Source organism: Tachypleus tridentatus, chromosome 9, assembly GCF_004210375.1.
Source record: "Tachypleus tridentatus isolate NWPU-2018 chromosome 9, ASM421037v1, whole genome shotgun sequence".
Classification (NCBI taxonomy): Eukaryota; Metazoa; Arthropoda; class Merostomata; order Xiphosura; family Limulidae; genus Tachypleus; species Tachypleus tridentatus.
The window spans coordinates 90,551,809-90,569,754 of record NC_134833.1 but is presented as its reverse complement, the minus strand read 5'-3'; the positions used below and the strand labels follow the sequence as shown (position 1 = coordinate 90,569,754).

The 17,946-nt window shown below is 30.8% G+C and overlaps 2 protein-coding genes across 6 annotated transcripts in view; one reads left to right on the top strand and one right to left on the bottom strand.

Annotated features, from left to right (window-relative positions):
* The window catches only part of LOC143227427 (uncharacterized), a 72,953-nt gene extending 65,480 nt beyond the window's left edge, over nucleotides 1–7,473 (top strand). Inside the window, exon 16 of the mRNA XM_076458877.1 lies at nucleotides 449–7,473. Within this exon, the coding sequence (XP_076314992.1) occupies nucleotides 449–2,914 (2,466 nt within the window). The 3' untranslated portion in view covers nucleotides 2,915–7,473. The remainder of the gene's footprint in view (nucleotides 1–448) is intronic.
* A 1,906-nt stretch (nucleotides 7,474–9,379) lies between these two features.
* Nucleotides 9,380–17,946, bottom strand: part of LOC143225727 (protein yippee-like 5) — a 28,941-nt gene continuing 20,374 nt past the window's right edge. For all 5 annotated transcript variants that reach the window (XM_076455645.1, XM_076455644.1, XM_076455640.1 and 2 more), the window contains one exon: nucleotides 9,380–17,862. In XM_076455645.1, coding sequence (XP_076311760.1) covers nucleotides 17,664–17,862 — 199 coding nt within the window. In that variant the 3' untranslated portion in view covers nucleotides 9,380–17,663. The remainder of the gene's footprint in view (nucleotides 17,863–17,946) is intronic.

Below are 17,946 nucleotides of genomic sequence, written 5' to 3'. Positions count from 1 at the left end.
TCACAAGTTTTAACAGATAGTGCAGTTAGTCCTTGAGCAGCTTTGCAAGAAAATTATAAAATAACATCATCATCTTGTAATTTAGTAGAACAATACATTTAAGTGTAATGGACTTACTACCCATTGTTAGTATATATACATCTTTTAGTTTACTAAACCATATATTTAGAAGTAACAGATGTACTATCCATTGTTAACTACATCTACATTTATTAAAACAATGTCTTTAAATGTAACAGATTAAGACTTAATAAGTGCACATCTGTTAATTAAGTGAAAAAATACTTAAATATGATGGAGTTGCTACCAGTTTTTGATTACGTTTTAGATAATTCAAGGTAAAATTAACTAGCAGATTTACTGCCCACTTCTAATAAATGTATGTGTATAGAACTTGCAAAGCTGTTATATAAAGATGATTTACTATTACATGTACACTTTGTTTCAGCAGAGTGCCAAAAGCCCCAGAGTTCAAGAATCTAGATGTTCAACATCTAGCAAGGAGTCACTGTCTCAAGTTCCTGCGAGAGGAAGTATACATCGAGCTAGGCCTTCATGGAGAACTTGGAACAGCTTACCTGAAGAGACTACTGATACTGAGGTGGAAGACAATTATGAGACACTAGACTTTAGCCGACTTCTGCAAGTGAGACCACCTCCCCGTACTGCTAGGACACAGGAAGAGATGCTAGAGGACTTGGCTGGAGAATATGTTACTTTTGTATTTGCCCATGCATATGCTTGTAGAGACTTGGGGTCACTAACTGAACCTGAAGAACCAAGAGCCACTATCACAGTCCCACCAGTAAAGAACAACAACAGTGTGGTTTCTTCTGTTCCGTTTATGGTCAATGCATCAAATGTAGTTGGAGAAACGTTGACAAATGTAGATGTTAAGTATCTGAAAGACAATCTCTCTGAATCTGAAAATTTAAACAACAATCCTCAGTGTCAAATTAATAATATCTTAGAGAACAGAAAATCACCCAACTGTGACAGTCTCCTAACTTTTTGGGATAAGTTAAGCAGAGTGCAAGGTAAACACCCCAGCTGTAATATAGACACAAGCAGTACTTCAAGTGAGTCTTCATGGAAAAACAACACTACAATTCGAAGGGTACAGTCTTTCACGGGAATAGCAAAGGCCAAAGTTGTGTCATTACAGCACTCTTTTTCATTCCGGCAGCCATCTAAGACAACTCGCAGTACTTTTACCCATAATGCAGAACATAGCAAACTTCCTGAGAAGCTTAAATTGTCCACTGTACCTCCAGCAACTTTCAGAGACGATTTAAGTCCCACAGCACCAGCAGTTTGGCTTACACAACAACAGAAACACCTGGCTGATGTTTATAGTAAGTTTGGGTCTCTTCCCCGTAGTTTCCAGCTGGCCCATGAATACAATTCTGCTTCCCCCACATCTAAAGAAACTGAATCTACTGAAGGACAGAGAGCTCGTAGAAGGGTTACAGAAGGTAACAGAACTCAGTATGCAGACCATCGCCCATTTACAATAGCTTCTGACAAACCTTGTCAAGTAGATTTAAGGGAGGATCTAGATGGATACATGGAAGATTCCTCTCACATTGAAAACTTCTCAAATCTTACTTCGGGTGATGAAATGGTCACAAAAGATGCAACAGTAACTAGTGCCACTACACCAGCTGTCAGCATCGAAAATGTGTCCATTCATCCTTCACATAAATTATATGGACAACCAGGAACAAGATATGCTATTCTTCGAAATGTGCTCACAAATGTAAGTTCAAAGATAGCAGCACTCAAACTAGCCTTGGGTTCTCCTTCTCACGACCAATCGGATACAAGTTCTGTTGTCTCAGAAGGCAGTGATCCCCAACACCGCTTCAAACATGGGTTTTTACAGAGACGGTCTGCTAGTCGAAGTAGCATAAAAAGTGATAAAGATATAAGTTCTCGAGCCATTTCAGCCAATTTTCTTCATTCTCTTTCCAAAGCTTACTCAGCATTAAAGAAACATAGATTAAAAAGAGAGCTAGTGCCTAAGGGTTTTGAAGATGGTAAGTGGCCTGCAGAGAAGAAAATACCACCATCAATAGCAGTTGGAAGTTCTGCTGTTGGGGCTCGCATTGCAAGACTTCATGAATCAGAGTACTCTGTTCCAAATACTCTTATGATCTGTCGCCAGCTGAGAGCAGCAAAAGAAGTAGAATTGAGACCAGATAGTTTATTTTCTGATTCATCAAACACAACTTCATCCAGTGATGGAGGGGTAGGGGGTAGTGTTGTCACAGGTGTTAGTTATAGTGAAAATTTGCAACCTGTTAAAAGGGTCATGGAGAACAATGAAGATGATTCTCCTTCTGATTCCAGTGAGGATTCTGTTGACAGTTTTTATGAGAGAACTTTTGAAGCTATAGAAAATTCATTAGCAGATGAAATGTTTCGAGATTCAGCTATTTATAGTGACCCTGAAGAAGCTGACCTTAGTACTTTAGAGTCTTGCTCACCAGTCAAGAAAGAAACTAAACAAACTACCTTAAATAAGAGAAAACCTTTGAATTGTAAGCTCACCTACTTTAACAGTGATTTGAACATTTCATCACAAAATATTGACTTTCATATTTCACGTCCTGTTAAAGGTGCTATTGTACAGAGGTTAAAAATTTTGGAGGAGAACTTGAAATTTCGAACAGAAGGTTATAATGGACATTCAGCCGAAAGCATGAGCAACCACAGAGAGCCATCAGTGAACTGTAACTCCAGAGATGTGCATGAAGAAAGTGAGACAAGTTCAGAACACTCAACCTCGACTGTAAATACTGTAATGGAAACATGCCATGCATCATCTGTTGAAGATTTTCCACAGCCAAGACAAGTCAAGGGATGGGTTAAACATATTGTTGACAAATTACAAGCTGAGAGCAATGTTTAATATTAACTCACCTTTGAGAAATATATAACTTTAAAGCAAATATTTTTGTAGTGTGCCTTCTACTTAATGAAGTGCCAAATCAGACAAGAGTTGCCTGGTAATTATTTTTATATAAACTTTTTAGTGAGAGGACTAGATTTGTCCAAAGTAAATACTAGTTTCATTTAATTGCAACAGTTTGCATGCAACTGTGTGACAACTGTTCTGTACACCAGTTTAGTTAAGCAAGTTAAAAAAAAAATCCCCTTCAAATCTTCTACCTAAACCAAAGTCTTTAAAGCTTACATGACCATGACCACAAACAGCTTAATACCTAGGACTGATTTTGATTTATCCGACCAGCTGTTGTTTCAGCTTAGGATTCTGCTGCTACTGTGTGGGAGCAGACCGTGTTTCTAGTCAAGTTAGACTTTGAAATATCAAGCTTAAATTGTATATTTTCTTTTTTGTTTAGAGTATCATTATCCTTTTGCTTTCCAAAGATGGTATCTGTTAGGTTAGGTTTTGGTATGAAGTTAGGTTTGCTTCACAAAGACTACCTTTTAAACAACAAATCAGTGGTGATCTAAGTAATAATTTTTTGAGTACATTGTGTTTCCAACAAAGTTTGCAACTGAGGAATAATGGTATCAAACAAATATTCTGAATATGTATAGAAGTTTTAGACAAAGGTCTTCAATTGATGTCAGAACAGAAGATTGAATAAGGTCACAGTTCTTTTTTTACTGCTAAATAGTGAAGTAAGATAAATTATCAATGTGCATTTAAATCTGTATTTCTTAGAAAGGAGTAATGCTAAAGGACCAACCTTTGTATTGATTTTGTTGAAAATATCTTGTGTGATTCATATATATAATTTTTGTATTGATTGTTTGTGCTATATTGGTAGAAATGGTCGATATCAAGTTAAAGCAGTATCATTTTAGAAATTAAAACAACTGTACATCAGTCCTTGGAAGGAATAGCATTAATGGATAATAAAAAACTCTAGAATGTTCCCATGCAACTTATTAGTTTATGTATTTAGTTAATGGCAAATGTAGTTACCAGACCTATTACCAGAGGGAGATAGTGTAAAACATAGTGTAATGTATTTTTAGTTTTAACTATTATGTTACTATTTAAGCATTGCTTCAACTGTTGCAAAGAAAATCTTTATTATGGCTTTACTAATTTTTAAGTTGTTTGATATCTTAATGTTAAATATATTTATTGTGATTAATTAATGCACAGGGTTACTAGTTTTTAATACCTCCACCATAGTTAAAGTGACAGGTACAAGGCTGGGAAAGGTATTGCTCATTTTAGGCATCCTTGGAAATACTCAGAGATGCTTCTTCACAGTTTCATGCAATCGTTTTGAGTAACTCATTGTTGCATAGTTAAGTGTCAGGTGCTGGAAAATGGATAACATTTATAATTTTCCAGTCAATTCAACAGGCTTATTCCCATGGCTTTGATTCTTTTTATTAAAAAACATTGAAATAAAAGTTTAAAAATGATTAAAGTATTTTTATCCTATCATAAAATGTGACAATATTAGACATTTGTTGTTGTTTTTTGTGTAGTTATTTATGCAGTCTTGTTTTAATATTATAACAACGTAAAGTATTACTTATTACTCATCTCTCCAATATTATTTTTAGATTGTTGTTGCATACATACTCAAATAACCAATATATTGGTTAATGTGATCTGCACCTTATTCAATGGAAATATACTAGTTTGTTTTGTTAGTGACTAACCTAATTTCAAATGGTACTTGATAAGTGAGAGAATACAGATATGCCTGTTGGTGTTTCCTAATAAACCATACAATTAAGCTACTTGTTGAATTCATCACTGAAAGACAATAAGGACCACAGATATTTTATTTAAGATTGTTTTTTGACGTTTTTAAATTTTTCACAGTTGATCATCAGCTCATTGATTTGGTGAATAGAAAACTGATATTGAATTACCTATACTTTTATGACATTCAGTTTTATGTTAAAAAAGAATTAACTTAAAGATGTATTATTCCTTTGTCTACAAATATAAGCCTAATATTTTGTTTGATCAATAGCAATGTCAGATTTCAAGTTTTAGTCCAAGCATGTACTGAGTAAATAAACAGAAAAATCTTAGATTGAAAGCTTTCATTCTCAAAGTTGCTAAACTCAGCAAGTCTGAATATAGTTACTATTGACAAATGGCTGTACTCTTTAGAAACTTTTAATAGGCTCCACCTGCTAGTTGCCAATTATGAATTCTCTGGTGTGTGATTAGTTTAATGCATAACAACTAACATTTGACATAGTACTTGACTTGTAGGTTTAATATAAAGGTTAAGGTTACTAAATGGATGTAAACCTTTTGTTTAGTGTTTGTCACACACACATTTTGAAATATATATGATTCAAAACCAAAGAGAAAAGAAAAAAAGTCAGGATCAAAGTTGAATAGTGATTTTGTTTCAAATAAAACTGTATTTATATCACCCAAAGTACAATAAAAAATAATTGGTTAAAATAAGGTAGTACTAACAACATAATTGGTGGAAAAAAGAAAATTTAAATTAAGAAATAGAAGTTAGCTTGTGGTGCAAGATACTTTTGTTATGACGAATAAAAAGAAAAAAGATTCTTGTATTCTTACTAAGATTATCTTGTACCTAAAGATAGGTTTTTCTTTTTTAGTTTTACTTCTGTGCTATTAAAATGTCAATCAATAGTGATATATTACTTTCTTTAGTAATATTACTTGTACTTTGAACTTTTTTATTACGTTTTAACATATGAATTATGCATAGATATTTCCTGTCTAATTCTAATATTGCTTTGTGTTTTAATCTGATTATAGAATTACCTATTTATTTTTTTACTAACAGTTAAAAGAATTGGTTACAAGTTAATATTTATCAGTTTTCATATGAAACAAATAAAATCAAAGCATCTGCCACTATTGGATAAACATTTTGTAACATGAATACTTTTGTTTTTTGGAGTAAAACTAACAAGATTTGCATAATTTTAGGAAAATAAACTGAACCAACAAACTAATTGTAGTTTGGAAGTAATTTTGTCAGTTATAGCTACTTGTTTGTTACTGTGCTTGAATTTTTTTTTATTATTATTATTAGTTTTCATTATCTTCAAGAAACATTTTTTTTGTAAACCTTGCTGTCTTAATGCTTGTTAATTTGTTTATAGCAACTTAGCAAAGTATATTATTATAAAAACTTTAAATTCATTAAAAACAAGGAAAATCTGAGTTCTTAAAGTATTTTATTTGTCATTATTAGGTTGCCATTCTAATAGCAGGAAAACTACACACAAATGTATGTGATATTGAGTTAAGATGTTAGAACACAGAAACAGAGGACAGAGTGACATAAAATTGAGAAAAACAAAGTTAGATATGGATACCTGTTAAAATGTGGGTCATTAATTTTTGTCAAGTTATTACCAAAACTTGGTTGACTAATACAGAATAAGAATTTGTTTTTAGGTGCTTTTTGTTTTTGCAAGAAGAACCCTCAGTAAACAGGCAATAGCTCTAAGATTTCACATATAAATGTTTGTTGAAAGTTGTTTACAAATGACTTTTTTTTCAGTTTTAATACTTAAGGTTGTCAATGACCAATTTTTATAAAAGTTTTTAATTTTTCCATCCATTCAGTGGACTTAGTCCACTGTTAGAAAGTAAATGTTCCTAATTACAGGAAGTGACCTTAATTCTCTTTCTATGTGATACATTTTAAATGACTAAAATTATATATTTTTTAATTGTATTTCGTGATGGTTATTCACCAAGAAACTTCAAGAAATTATCTTTATAGCTTATGACAGCATTATAGTACATAACTGCAGTTTTATCAACATTAGTTATAGTGTCTTAATAATGGAAACTGTACGTAATTAATAGCATGGTTATTATAGATTACGAGCTGGGTTCGCTTGGGTTCCTCTGTTACGAGTTATTTCATTAACTAAGAATCAAAAGACACTTAAGTTTCCACTTTGAACATGGAGCAATATTGTCAGTGCCTATAGGCAACGTATAAAGAGTTGCAATAAAATCTTTAAGGTTATTACTTTTAGTTAATGATTTTATACAAATAAATGGGGGCAAAACAGGAGATAAATTATAATCAATGTACCAGTATATGTACTGTTAGTAATACACTTCCCTACAAGTTACCTAACCAACTTATGTGACATTTAGAGCATGTGCTATATGCATTTTGTTCAAACAAACAATTTAACAAGGTTAATGACGATGCTCTGTCCATGTGAACCTAGAGCTAGTTGTTTGGCGAGTTTTCTATGATCAGTAAACATGTCTTCCTGTATAACTTGAATATGTGCAGACTAAAAGGCTTTAGAACGGTGCATATATATATATAGAAAATTGTATATAATCTTCATGTGAAATAGTTTTAAAATAGTCACTGTAGCTTTGTAACTAGCTTGTATTACATGTCTGTACCAGTTATGTTTTGTAACAAAGAAATCAGACTGTCTCTGTCACAGTTTTATATGTAAGATTTCAATAAACAATGCAGTTTGAACAAGAAATTCATTGTGTCATTAGAAATGGTGTCCAATTTGTTTGTGAATTTGAAAGCCTCAAAAGTCTTGGTAAAGGGAACAATATATACATTGAGAGGCCTATTATAAGAGACCTATTGGTATATCTTTGATTTGCTGACCCAATTTTGTGCTGATGAGCCTTGAACAGGTAAAACTGCAGTCCACAGTATAAGGTATGGTTAATCAAAGAATGCATAAGGTGTCTACATCACATTCTTTTTCAGTTTCACTCTGGTGAAAAACATATTAACATATATATAAAATAGATTGAAATGTTCTGTAATATATGATCATTTGCTATCTACCTAACTTAAAATTTATTGAAGCATTATCCCTTTATGCATCAGAAAGGTTAGCAAGACTGTAATTGGTATTTGAGTTTGCTCTTAAATTAACCCATCATGCTATGTTGCTATTACACTCCTTGTAAAGACAATTTTAAGTATTTACCAATAAACATTTAGCAGTATAATTTTAAAACAAAATTCATAAAAAATAATATATATAATGAAGTACAACAAGTAAACCAGTTTCTTATTGTAACATATGTTAAAAACTAATAAATATATACTTTTCTCTCTCTGAAAATCTGTTTCCCAAAATTTAACCAAAGCATAAAGCTAAAATGAAGTGTTTAAAAATTACTATCACCACAAAAAAAAACTTAATGCTCAACATTTCTGTGCTAACACTCTCTTTGGGGTCTGTGATCGATCCAACTATTCAAACAGTATTATAATGATCACATACACTTTACTGCAGAGTGTTTGGATAAAGTGTTATTTTTTGTTTGTTTTATTTCTTTAGGCAGCACAGAACTTTATCATCTACTAATGGGGCTAATAATAACTGAACTTTTCATATTAGAGATTGTAGCATGTGCTGTTTCAATAGCCTTCCTATTCTCTATTAAATTAATCCCAAATTATTCATTGTGATCAGCCTTAAGGCCAAAATTTTCATCTTGCATAACTAAGTATCTGGTCATGCAGAACAGAAAAGTATTATGTATTATTTAATGATTTTAGCAATATGTAAAACTGCTGCATGAATGTATAAGTATTTAAAACCTCTATTCTAGTGTCATCTGTTGTTATACTTCGACAAATTTTATATTACTACATATTACCTATCCAAGAAAACTGATTCACTGGTATTAATCCATTTCAACAACAGTTTTAAATTTTGAGAAATGTACTAATACATTTTACCTTGGAAAGGAAAGTCACTCAAGAGAGATTTATTTAATCTAAATAACACTATTAGTAAAGTTACTGGTCATCACAATTGTAAACCTCTTAATTTACCACTTCTGTAGAACATTTTCAGATAAAGGATTTATGCAGGTTTTTACCCACATGGCTATCAAATTACAGAATCATTTAAATAGTGATAATTAGCTAAATACAATTAGAAAGATGGCAACCATAAGTACTCTAAAGTCATTGGTAATCATAAATGCCCCCAAATAATTGGATTAAATTGAAATTTAAAAAAGTTACCTTTTAAAAATAATGCTAACAAGTAATTTTCTAGTGTAGAGACAAAACAGCTTTAATAGTTATGATGATTGTTTAGAACTGTACTTGTTTACAGAAAAGTGGATTTCACTATCTAGTCTATTAATTATATTCCATTTAATGTCTACCTGAATAAGAAAGCTTGTAAAATTACTGGTGTTTTATCTATATGCTAACAATTAAACTTGTCAATAATCTATAGAAATGTCTGTCTGAGGGACTCCTGTAAGTTTAAAGACTTATAACGCAAAAATCTGGTGTTCAATTCCTCGTGGTGGACATAGATAGTTTAATGTGGCTTTGATCTAAACCAAAGAACAACATCTATAGAAATTGTAAGTACAATAAGGAATGCAAACACAGATTACTTATTAATCATGCAACTTTTTTACTAGCTAATTACATTTATTATACATCTATATGAATAACATTGAAAGGTACAGAATTAAATGTTTTCAAATACCCATATAATTATACAAAGATACAATACCTTTGTGTGCACATGTATATATATACAAAAAATGTATCCAAGGTACAAAATACTGAAACATAACTAAGGGCACTGTAAATTAACACTGCAGTGATCCAAAATGGTATCCAAACTCTTAAATTGTTCTTGTTTATTACCACTATATGCTATTGCTTTATCCATGTCAAAGTATTCCTAGTGACTTTTTGCTACAGAAAATAAAAAAATGTGATTTTAAGAATGTTGAAAAACAAAGGCTGTTACTGCTGCACCTGCCCCCCAGTGGCTCAGCTGTATGTCTGCAGACTTACAATGCTAAAAACCAGGTTTCAATACCCATGGTGGGCAGAGCACAGATAGTCCATTGTGTAGCTTTGTGCTTAATTCAAAACAACTGCTGGACCTACACAGTATACTTCATCTGTTAAAACAATCAAGTAAAAACAAAACTAATGCATATTTTAATTCTCTGCTTACTAACATTCAATATCTTGGTATCAGGAGGGTTAAAAGGTAAACAAAAAGTCAAGAAAACAACATTAAGGCTAAAACTAACTAATACATGAATGTGTTACAGCTACAAATATAAGATGTCATGAGTAAAGCAAACATTTGATGATAGTGTGGACTTAATATATATTTTTCCAGATCTTGCTCACCAATTAACTGTTGTTGTTTTTTTTTTCCATTATTAGAATGTTATACGATATTCTCCACTTTTGAAAATATTTAACAATGTATCTATAAAAAGAGTCAAATTCAGCTAAAAAAAAGAGAACAATTCAGAAAACAATAATAAAATTAAATCTCAGTATCTTGAAGTTTGCATTCATAGTAGTTTAGAAACTATCAATCAATATGTTTAAATAAAGCAGGTAATCAGATTCTTATCAACTGGATGCAGAATATCAAGCAATTAGTGAAGATTCTTTGGAATAAAGTCAATTGCTAGGACTGACTATCAAAACATTTTTATATATGTTACAGATGGTTGAAGTTCATGTTTTTTTTTTATTTTACTAATCAGATTTATGATTCCAAATTAATAAACAGCTGAGAAGTATGCTTTTCTTGAACCCAGGTACTCCTAATAAACAATTAATTTCTTGTTCTTATTAACAAATCAACAGCTGTGAGAATATTATTTATGCCACTGCAGCTTTCAATCAATTAAATGGAAACTAGACATACGATCTGAACAAATCCTTTTATAAAACTGTTTACATTCATATACTTTTATAAATAATCCTCAGAAGTACCCAGGGCAAACCATAACTGTTTTTAGTTCTTGTTGTTTTAACTTTCTACCTTCATGGAATTGATTTAAGCAAAAACAGAAAAGAAGGGAATACATATGTCCAGCTTTTACAAGTTCCTTAGCAATTTTTAAAAGTATAAAATGTCCACTAAACAACTTTTACACTTTCTTTTTAACTTCCTTTTATGTGCAGAATTCTGTGTAGCAAACAACATACCTAATTCTTATTTTCTGCTCACAAGTGTAAATAAAATTGTATTTTTTTTTAGTTTCATTTATCTTTCAATTTTAATGAGTTTCTGAGAATGTCTATGAAGGCTAAGGCATGTTAGTTTTTAACAATTAAGCTAAAAACAACCAGTCTCTTCTTCTGAATCTGTTGTACAATACAAATGTGTAACACTGGGTATGAGTAACTTATTGGTCAGCCATGACTGGGAATTCCAATTCTTAATGAAAATTACATTATAAAAAGGATAACAATACGCAAGATAAACAACATAAACAGTCTGCACTTGAATTAAGACAATTACCCTTCTCCAAAACCCACCTTATGACCAGCTTTAATACTACTTAATACACCTCTAAATGAAACCATTGATATTTTAATATCTGAACTTTCACAGAATAGTATTTCACTGAATGGCTTTGCTGAATCTTGGGTTAAGACCATGTTGGATCTTACAACCAAGAATTTACATTTCTTATTCAATAACACCTTCTTTGAACAAACAGATGCCACAGAAATATGCTTCCTACTGAGTCCAATGTTATCTACTATATTTCTCTCATGTCACAAACACAAATGGCTCAACACCTGCCCTGTTGACTTCAGACCTATCCTTTTACAGAATGCATGTAGATGACACCTTTATTATTTTTTCCACAATAAGGTTCAGTTCTCATAATTTTTATGATACTTAAACTCACAACATCCTACCATTAAATTCACTTGTGAGGTTTAAAATAATAATATATTTTTAGACATCCTCATTAACCATAACACAATATACAGAAAAAAAAAGATGTTTACTGAACTTTTTACCCAATTTGACAAGTTTATCTCATTCATGTACAAAATAAATAATATAACATGCTTATCAAACAGAGCTTATAACCTATGTTCCACATACCTTAATCTACACTCAGAATTTTCTCTCATACAGAATACATAGTGAACAAACAGGACATGCACTTAACCTATCAAATTTCAATATCCTTTGCAAGGCTAACAATGACATGGGATTATTGATTAAAAAAACTATCCACATCAAACAACTTTAACCAACATTGAATAAAAAATATTGTCTTCTTATAAACTGCACATTTTTAAAAGTACTTTTGTTTGTTACTCCTTCAATTTCAATGTTTTAGTTTTAATTAAATTATCATTATTACAGCATCGTATTTTAGCTATTTACCTAGAAATGATGTAATTCTTTTATTTTGCTTTAGATACTAAAGAATTTCAAAACATCTACCTGTGTCCTCTTTAATTAGAAATAAACACTATCCTTTTTATTGCAAAACTCCATTTTCCTCCAAAGACCTTGACTGTTAATGAGAGTTACTTTTGGAACTAAATGACTTTGAGCAAATTATTCAAGATGGCAGTCTTACATTCCAGCATTTATACTGATGTGTTTATAATATGCTGAAACTAAGCCCGATCATAATTCATTTTTTTAGTTTTCTTACTGCTAATAGAGTTTGAATAAATCACAATTTTTAGTAGTTTTTTCTTTAAAGTTTTATTTATTTGTATAACACTTTAAGTGTTGGTGTAACCAATATCAAGTACACAAAGATTAGGCTAAAACATAACACAATTAGAAAATTTATGGAACAACTAACTGTTCATTGGTAGATCTTTATTTAAGATAAAAGCTTGAAACTTTCTTTACTTAATAATGATCATACCAGAGAATGAAGGGTAGAAAAAAATACTTACTGAAAAGGTGAAAATTCTTCAAATAAGTTTCACAATGTAAATATATTCACAATCTACAAATTTCTGTATTGATTATTGGTTTTAAATACAGTTTTGAAGACATGGGGAAACTTTCTATGATTTATAAAACTTAACTAACATAAAAATCTAAGTATAACTGTTTCATTATGAGTTTACTTACTGATTATAAGTATTATTTTATTGTGAGTTACAGCTTTTACATAGGAAGAGTTATTTCTTTAGAACAGATACAATGTTTCTACCGTTGGTGCAATCATTCTCAAGTAAACAAGTTTTAATACTAAAATATTTTTTACTGTTAAAACTTGTATACTTGAAAGTCATTGCACCAGTGACTGAAACCTCATACCTGTTCTAAAAATATTTTTCCTTCCAGTAAAAGTTGTAACATGTAATAAAATAGTTAGTATAACTGTACCTATGTGTAAATAAGAATTTATTGTCTTGTATGAAAAAACCTTCAATGAACCATGTAACCTTTTTTTAAGGCCAAAACAAAGTGCAATGTTTTATAATGATACTCAACTTTAGTGATTACTGTCTCAGTTTAGAAATGAAGCCTGAGAAGTTCTTCTCATGAATATTTATAGTTAGCTTCTTCAGATAAAGCAATCACAAGACAATGAACTTAACACACACACACACTATTTTTATAAATAACAAGCTTTTCACACAAGTACCTAAACAACCATCTAAATATATAAACAAAACACAAAAAAGGCATGATAATCAATACCTGAATAATATACTTTAAGCACAGAAAAAAAAGAACATTAACTAAATTTACAGTTTGACAGACTTTCATAGTGGTATTCATTATTACATTTCAAGAAATTTCTTACAGAGTAGAAACCTTACTGAGTTCATGTAATACTTTGGGAATTTTTTATTTTACTTTTTGTCTGATGATGTTTTGACCGGGGGCATAGATTTTTTACACCCAATGGGGGGATGATTTTTGCAACCGCTTATGTGGATTGTTCAATTTGCAAATTGGTAATCTCTGATTACGTGAAGCTGAAAGCTGTAAACATGCAGTCACAGAGTAATCTTGATGCCACCATACTTGCATGTATACTTAGGCCAACTGACTGATACTTACAAACTATCGCTTTTATCGAAAAGCTTCGAAGCACACCTATATTAAAGATGTACATTTAGGCTACTGAAAAAGCCTACATCTAGGCCTAATTATGTAATTCGATTGGTAAGAACATGAGAATCACAAGAACAAACACACAATTTGTAGGCCTGTGATGCAATAAAACAATTCAACAGACCAAACTGTAGGAGGGGGGATGATTGTATGCACCATACTCCCCACCTAAAATGAAGGGGGGGGATGTATACCCTCCATCCCCCCCAGGATCTATGTCCCTGGTTTTGACTATTATATTTCTATAGTGGGTTTCAAGACTAATTGCATACATATGTAGCTTAAAACATACTCTAGCTAAGCCTACTTAGCATCATCATTTTCATTGCATAATCAGGTTTCAGTGAAACAAATACCATTAACTGTTATTAATAAATATTTCTCTTGGAATCAAACATCCATCTAGCTAGAAGACATTTATTCCTATATATGAATTGGGAAGAAATTTTGAATTGACCAATGATTAAACAAATATTCTGTAAATAACCATATTATATACTGTTAACAATTTACAACAGTTAATTTAATTCTGGGTGTCTCCTGTATATCTACAATGTTTCTTTTGTTCTTGTTTATAATTTGAAACACTTTATAACCATATTACTTGTATTGTTAACCTTTACAGTATGCCATTTTATTCTGGATGTCACTTGTATACCAACAAAGTTTCTTTAGTTTTTCATTTGAAGTACTTTCCAGCACTCTGAGATCTTGGATAGCAGAATGAAAGTGACAGTCTTGTAAGGGATGTTGAAAAATATCTGACTGATTATATGGATTATTCTGAACCTGCTTTTTAAACCAAAGAACTGTAGAGCCCAAATAGCCATGATTACACTTTAAACATGTAAATTTATAGATAACATAAGAATGCTGTCCTTAAATTTAAAGTAATTACTTAAATATAAATATTGGCTTAAAAACAATTCTAAGTTGGATTTGAGAACAAATATTATAGTTCAAAACATATATTTTTATTCTAAAGCATGTTTTCCTGTATGCTGCAAAATACAATAAATTGGCTGTTTAGTTGTAGAACACTTTTTTTAATTTTAAAGGTTGTTCAAAAGTTTAAATACATTTTTACAAGTCTTATCAATCAAATAAAGAGGAATACCATCCCTTTGTAAGAATTCATTTATGTTTACAAATATTCTCTAAGCCTAAGTTATGAAAATGTGAATTAATTCATTTTAAACTCAGTAAATAACCATCAAAATAGAAATATAAACTAGTAAATGTAAATTTGAGGTAAAACTTACTTTCAAATAATTTCCATGAATTATTTTGATATCCAAAAATGGTAAGATGGATATTGTTTTTCAACAGTAAAATTAATATTAACATGTTGACTATTTAATGTTTTGAAATTGATACACATCATCTTTATTTTTAACTGCAACAACAGTGTCACCTATATATCTTTTGTAGCATAAAGATTTAAAATTGTTTGGAACATTTGTGTGACATTTTCTCACTGTAACTTAAAACACACACACACACACACACACACAAAACAGATTGATACTAATCTATCTCCATCTATGTATGCATAAGGACAACCATTAACAATTTTTTTATGGACAAATTCTAATAATTTATAAAAACTAGTTTTGTTATAACCCTAATAACATCTGTGGTTTGGAAAATAAAATTACTGCTTAGAGCAATTACTTCATTTAAAGCTACATTTATATATAACAATTCAATTTCTAAACTAGGAATACAGGCAGGTTCATCATAAGCTAAACTACAAACATCTTTGATAAAATGAAAACCAAACTCCTTGTCATAGACTGTTAAAAAAAAAAAGGATTCTAACTTTTTGTAAATTATGTATTCTCAAGATGGCTAGCATGGGTATTAGCACTTTAATTAAGATAAGGTACAGAACAATGTTTCATCCTTCTTAAGTCATCTACAGGTTAACTATTTGTTGTCATGAATTGCTTGTAAATTAGTTCTCCATGAGCCTGTCTGTATTCCTTGTTTGGACATTGAATTGTTATATACAAATAAGCATTTAAATGAAATAAATGAGCTTTTAGTAGCTTAATATTTCAAACTTCTGATGTCATTACAGTTATAAAAAACAAGCTTTTATTAAATTTTTCACTCTAAAAACTCTGACTTCATTTTTGAAGGTTATCATTATGAATAAAAAGGTGGAGTTTATACAGAATTAATCTTTTTTTCTCTTTTTTTTAGATTATTGTGAGAAAATGTTATCACACAAGTACCCTAAACAGTTTAAATCATTATATTACACAATCTTTGCTCCTCTTAAAAATGAAACTCATGTATATGAATTTCAAGATTATTTAAAACTCAACATGTTAATATTAAATTTACTGTTGAAAAATAAATTGCATCCACTCTACCCTATTTGGATAGTGACGGGGGGATAATACCATCCCTGAACACCCAGTTTATGAAAGTGTGTTCTTTCCTTAAAAACTAAATACCAATCACTTTTGTTTTTTGATAGCAAAATAGTTAATTTAGGAATATTGTTTGAAAGTAAGAGTTACTGCAAACCAACATTCACTGGCTCATATTTTCATTTTGTAAAGTCCCACCAGTGCATTAGCAGTAAGTTTACAGACTTACGATTCTCAAATCTAAAATTCAATTCCCTTCAGTGTATATGGTGAAGGTAGCCTAATATATAGCTTTGCACTATGAAAACAACACCAACAATAACATGTTGATACATCATGCTTATACAATAGTTAGTTGTTTTTTTCTGGCTTTCATGAAGAGGTTGTAATTACAATTAAATAGCTTATTTACTTGACTGATAATACTACAAAAAGCATTCAAATGTTTTCAGTATAACTCTAAAATTAACTAATGTTTTTTAACTAAGCATATAGGTTATTGTATTTACAGTATAAAGGGAAACATGATTAAAAAGGATTAAAAATATTTTGAATTATAAAATTTATCTTTAAATTCAACTAAAAATTATTTTAAACTGATATTTCATTCAAGTAATTACATTAAATTCAAAGACAATATTCCTAAAATGCATCATTCTTACAATATCTATAAATTTACACACACAAGGTGTAATATTGACTATTTGGGCTCCACAGTTTATTTGAATTTGAAGATTTAAACGCATGCACTAAATACTCCACACAATCAGTCAGCTATTCTTCAACATGGTTTACAAGATGGCGACTTTCTTCCAAAGTGTCTAAAATTTTAGTATTCTTGAAAACGCTTCATGTAAAAAATGTTAAAAAAGAAAAATACTTTATTTAAACAGACAACTTAAAAAGATAAACTACTAAATGTTGAAGAAAGCATGGATTTTCAAACTTCTTTTTAACAGTTTTGTTGGATTGTCAATACTCAACATGATTCTCTATTTCACAAAAGAAGGGCTAATACTTTACCAACTCTTAAATATCAAGTGGTAACTAACAAAAACTACCTTAGCTTGGATAAATCCACAAACTGGTCATGAAGTATAACATATCTACAAGAACACAGATAGATATATGCAATAATGCACAAGTAACATCTTACCAACTCTCCTCTTTAGCTAAAACCTTCAAACAAAGCTCTGGGAGTTATAGAAACACCATAAATATGAATGTCATACAGCAAAATACCTGAACACTGATTAATGGCGAGAGAGCCCATAAAGGACCATCATCACAGTATGAAACCTTTACACCTTAGTATGGACTTTACAGTGAAGGGCTATTCTTATAGAATGTGTTCCACAAATGAAGAAAGTTCCAAATTTTATGTAACAAGAAAGTTCAACAACATACTAGTTGATGTAATCAGGCATTGCCTGCATGCTCGTCAATCCCACTGGTCTCTGTTACAAGAGCACGTTCCAAGATGACCCTACCTTCTTTATATCGCTGATTTTCTTCTGTGGCAAACTCATAGATCCATCCCAGCTTGGTGTCACAGTTTTTACAGGCTACATCACGAACCATGTGGCGACCTGTCAACATCACTCTGTCCTGCACTTCACTGTAAAACAAAAAACACCATATTTCTAAAAATCAACTAAATTTTGAATGGAGAATTCTATAAAGTTGAAATAAATAAGTCTGG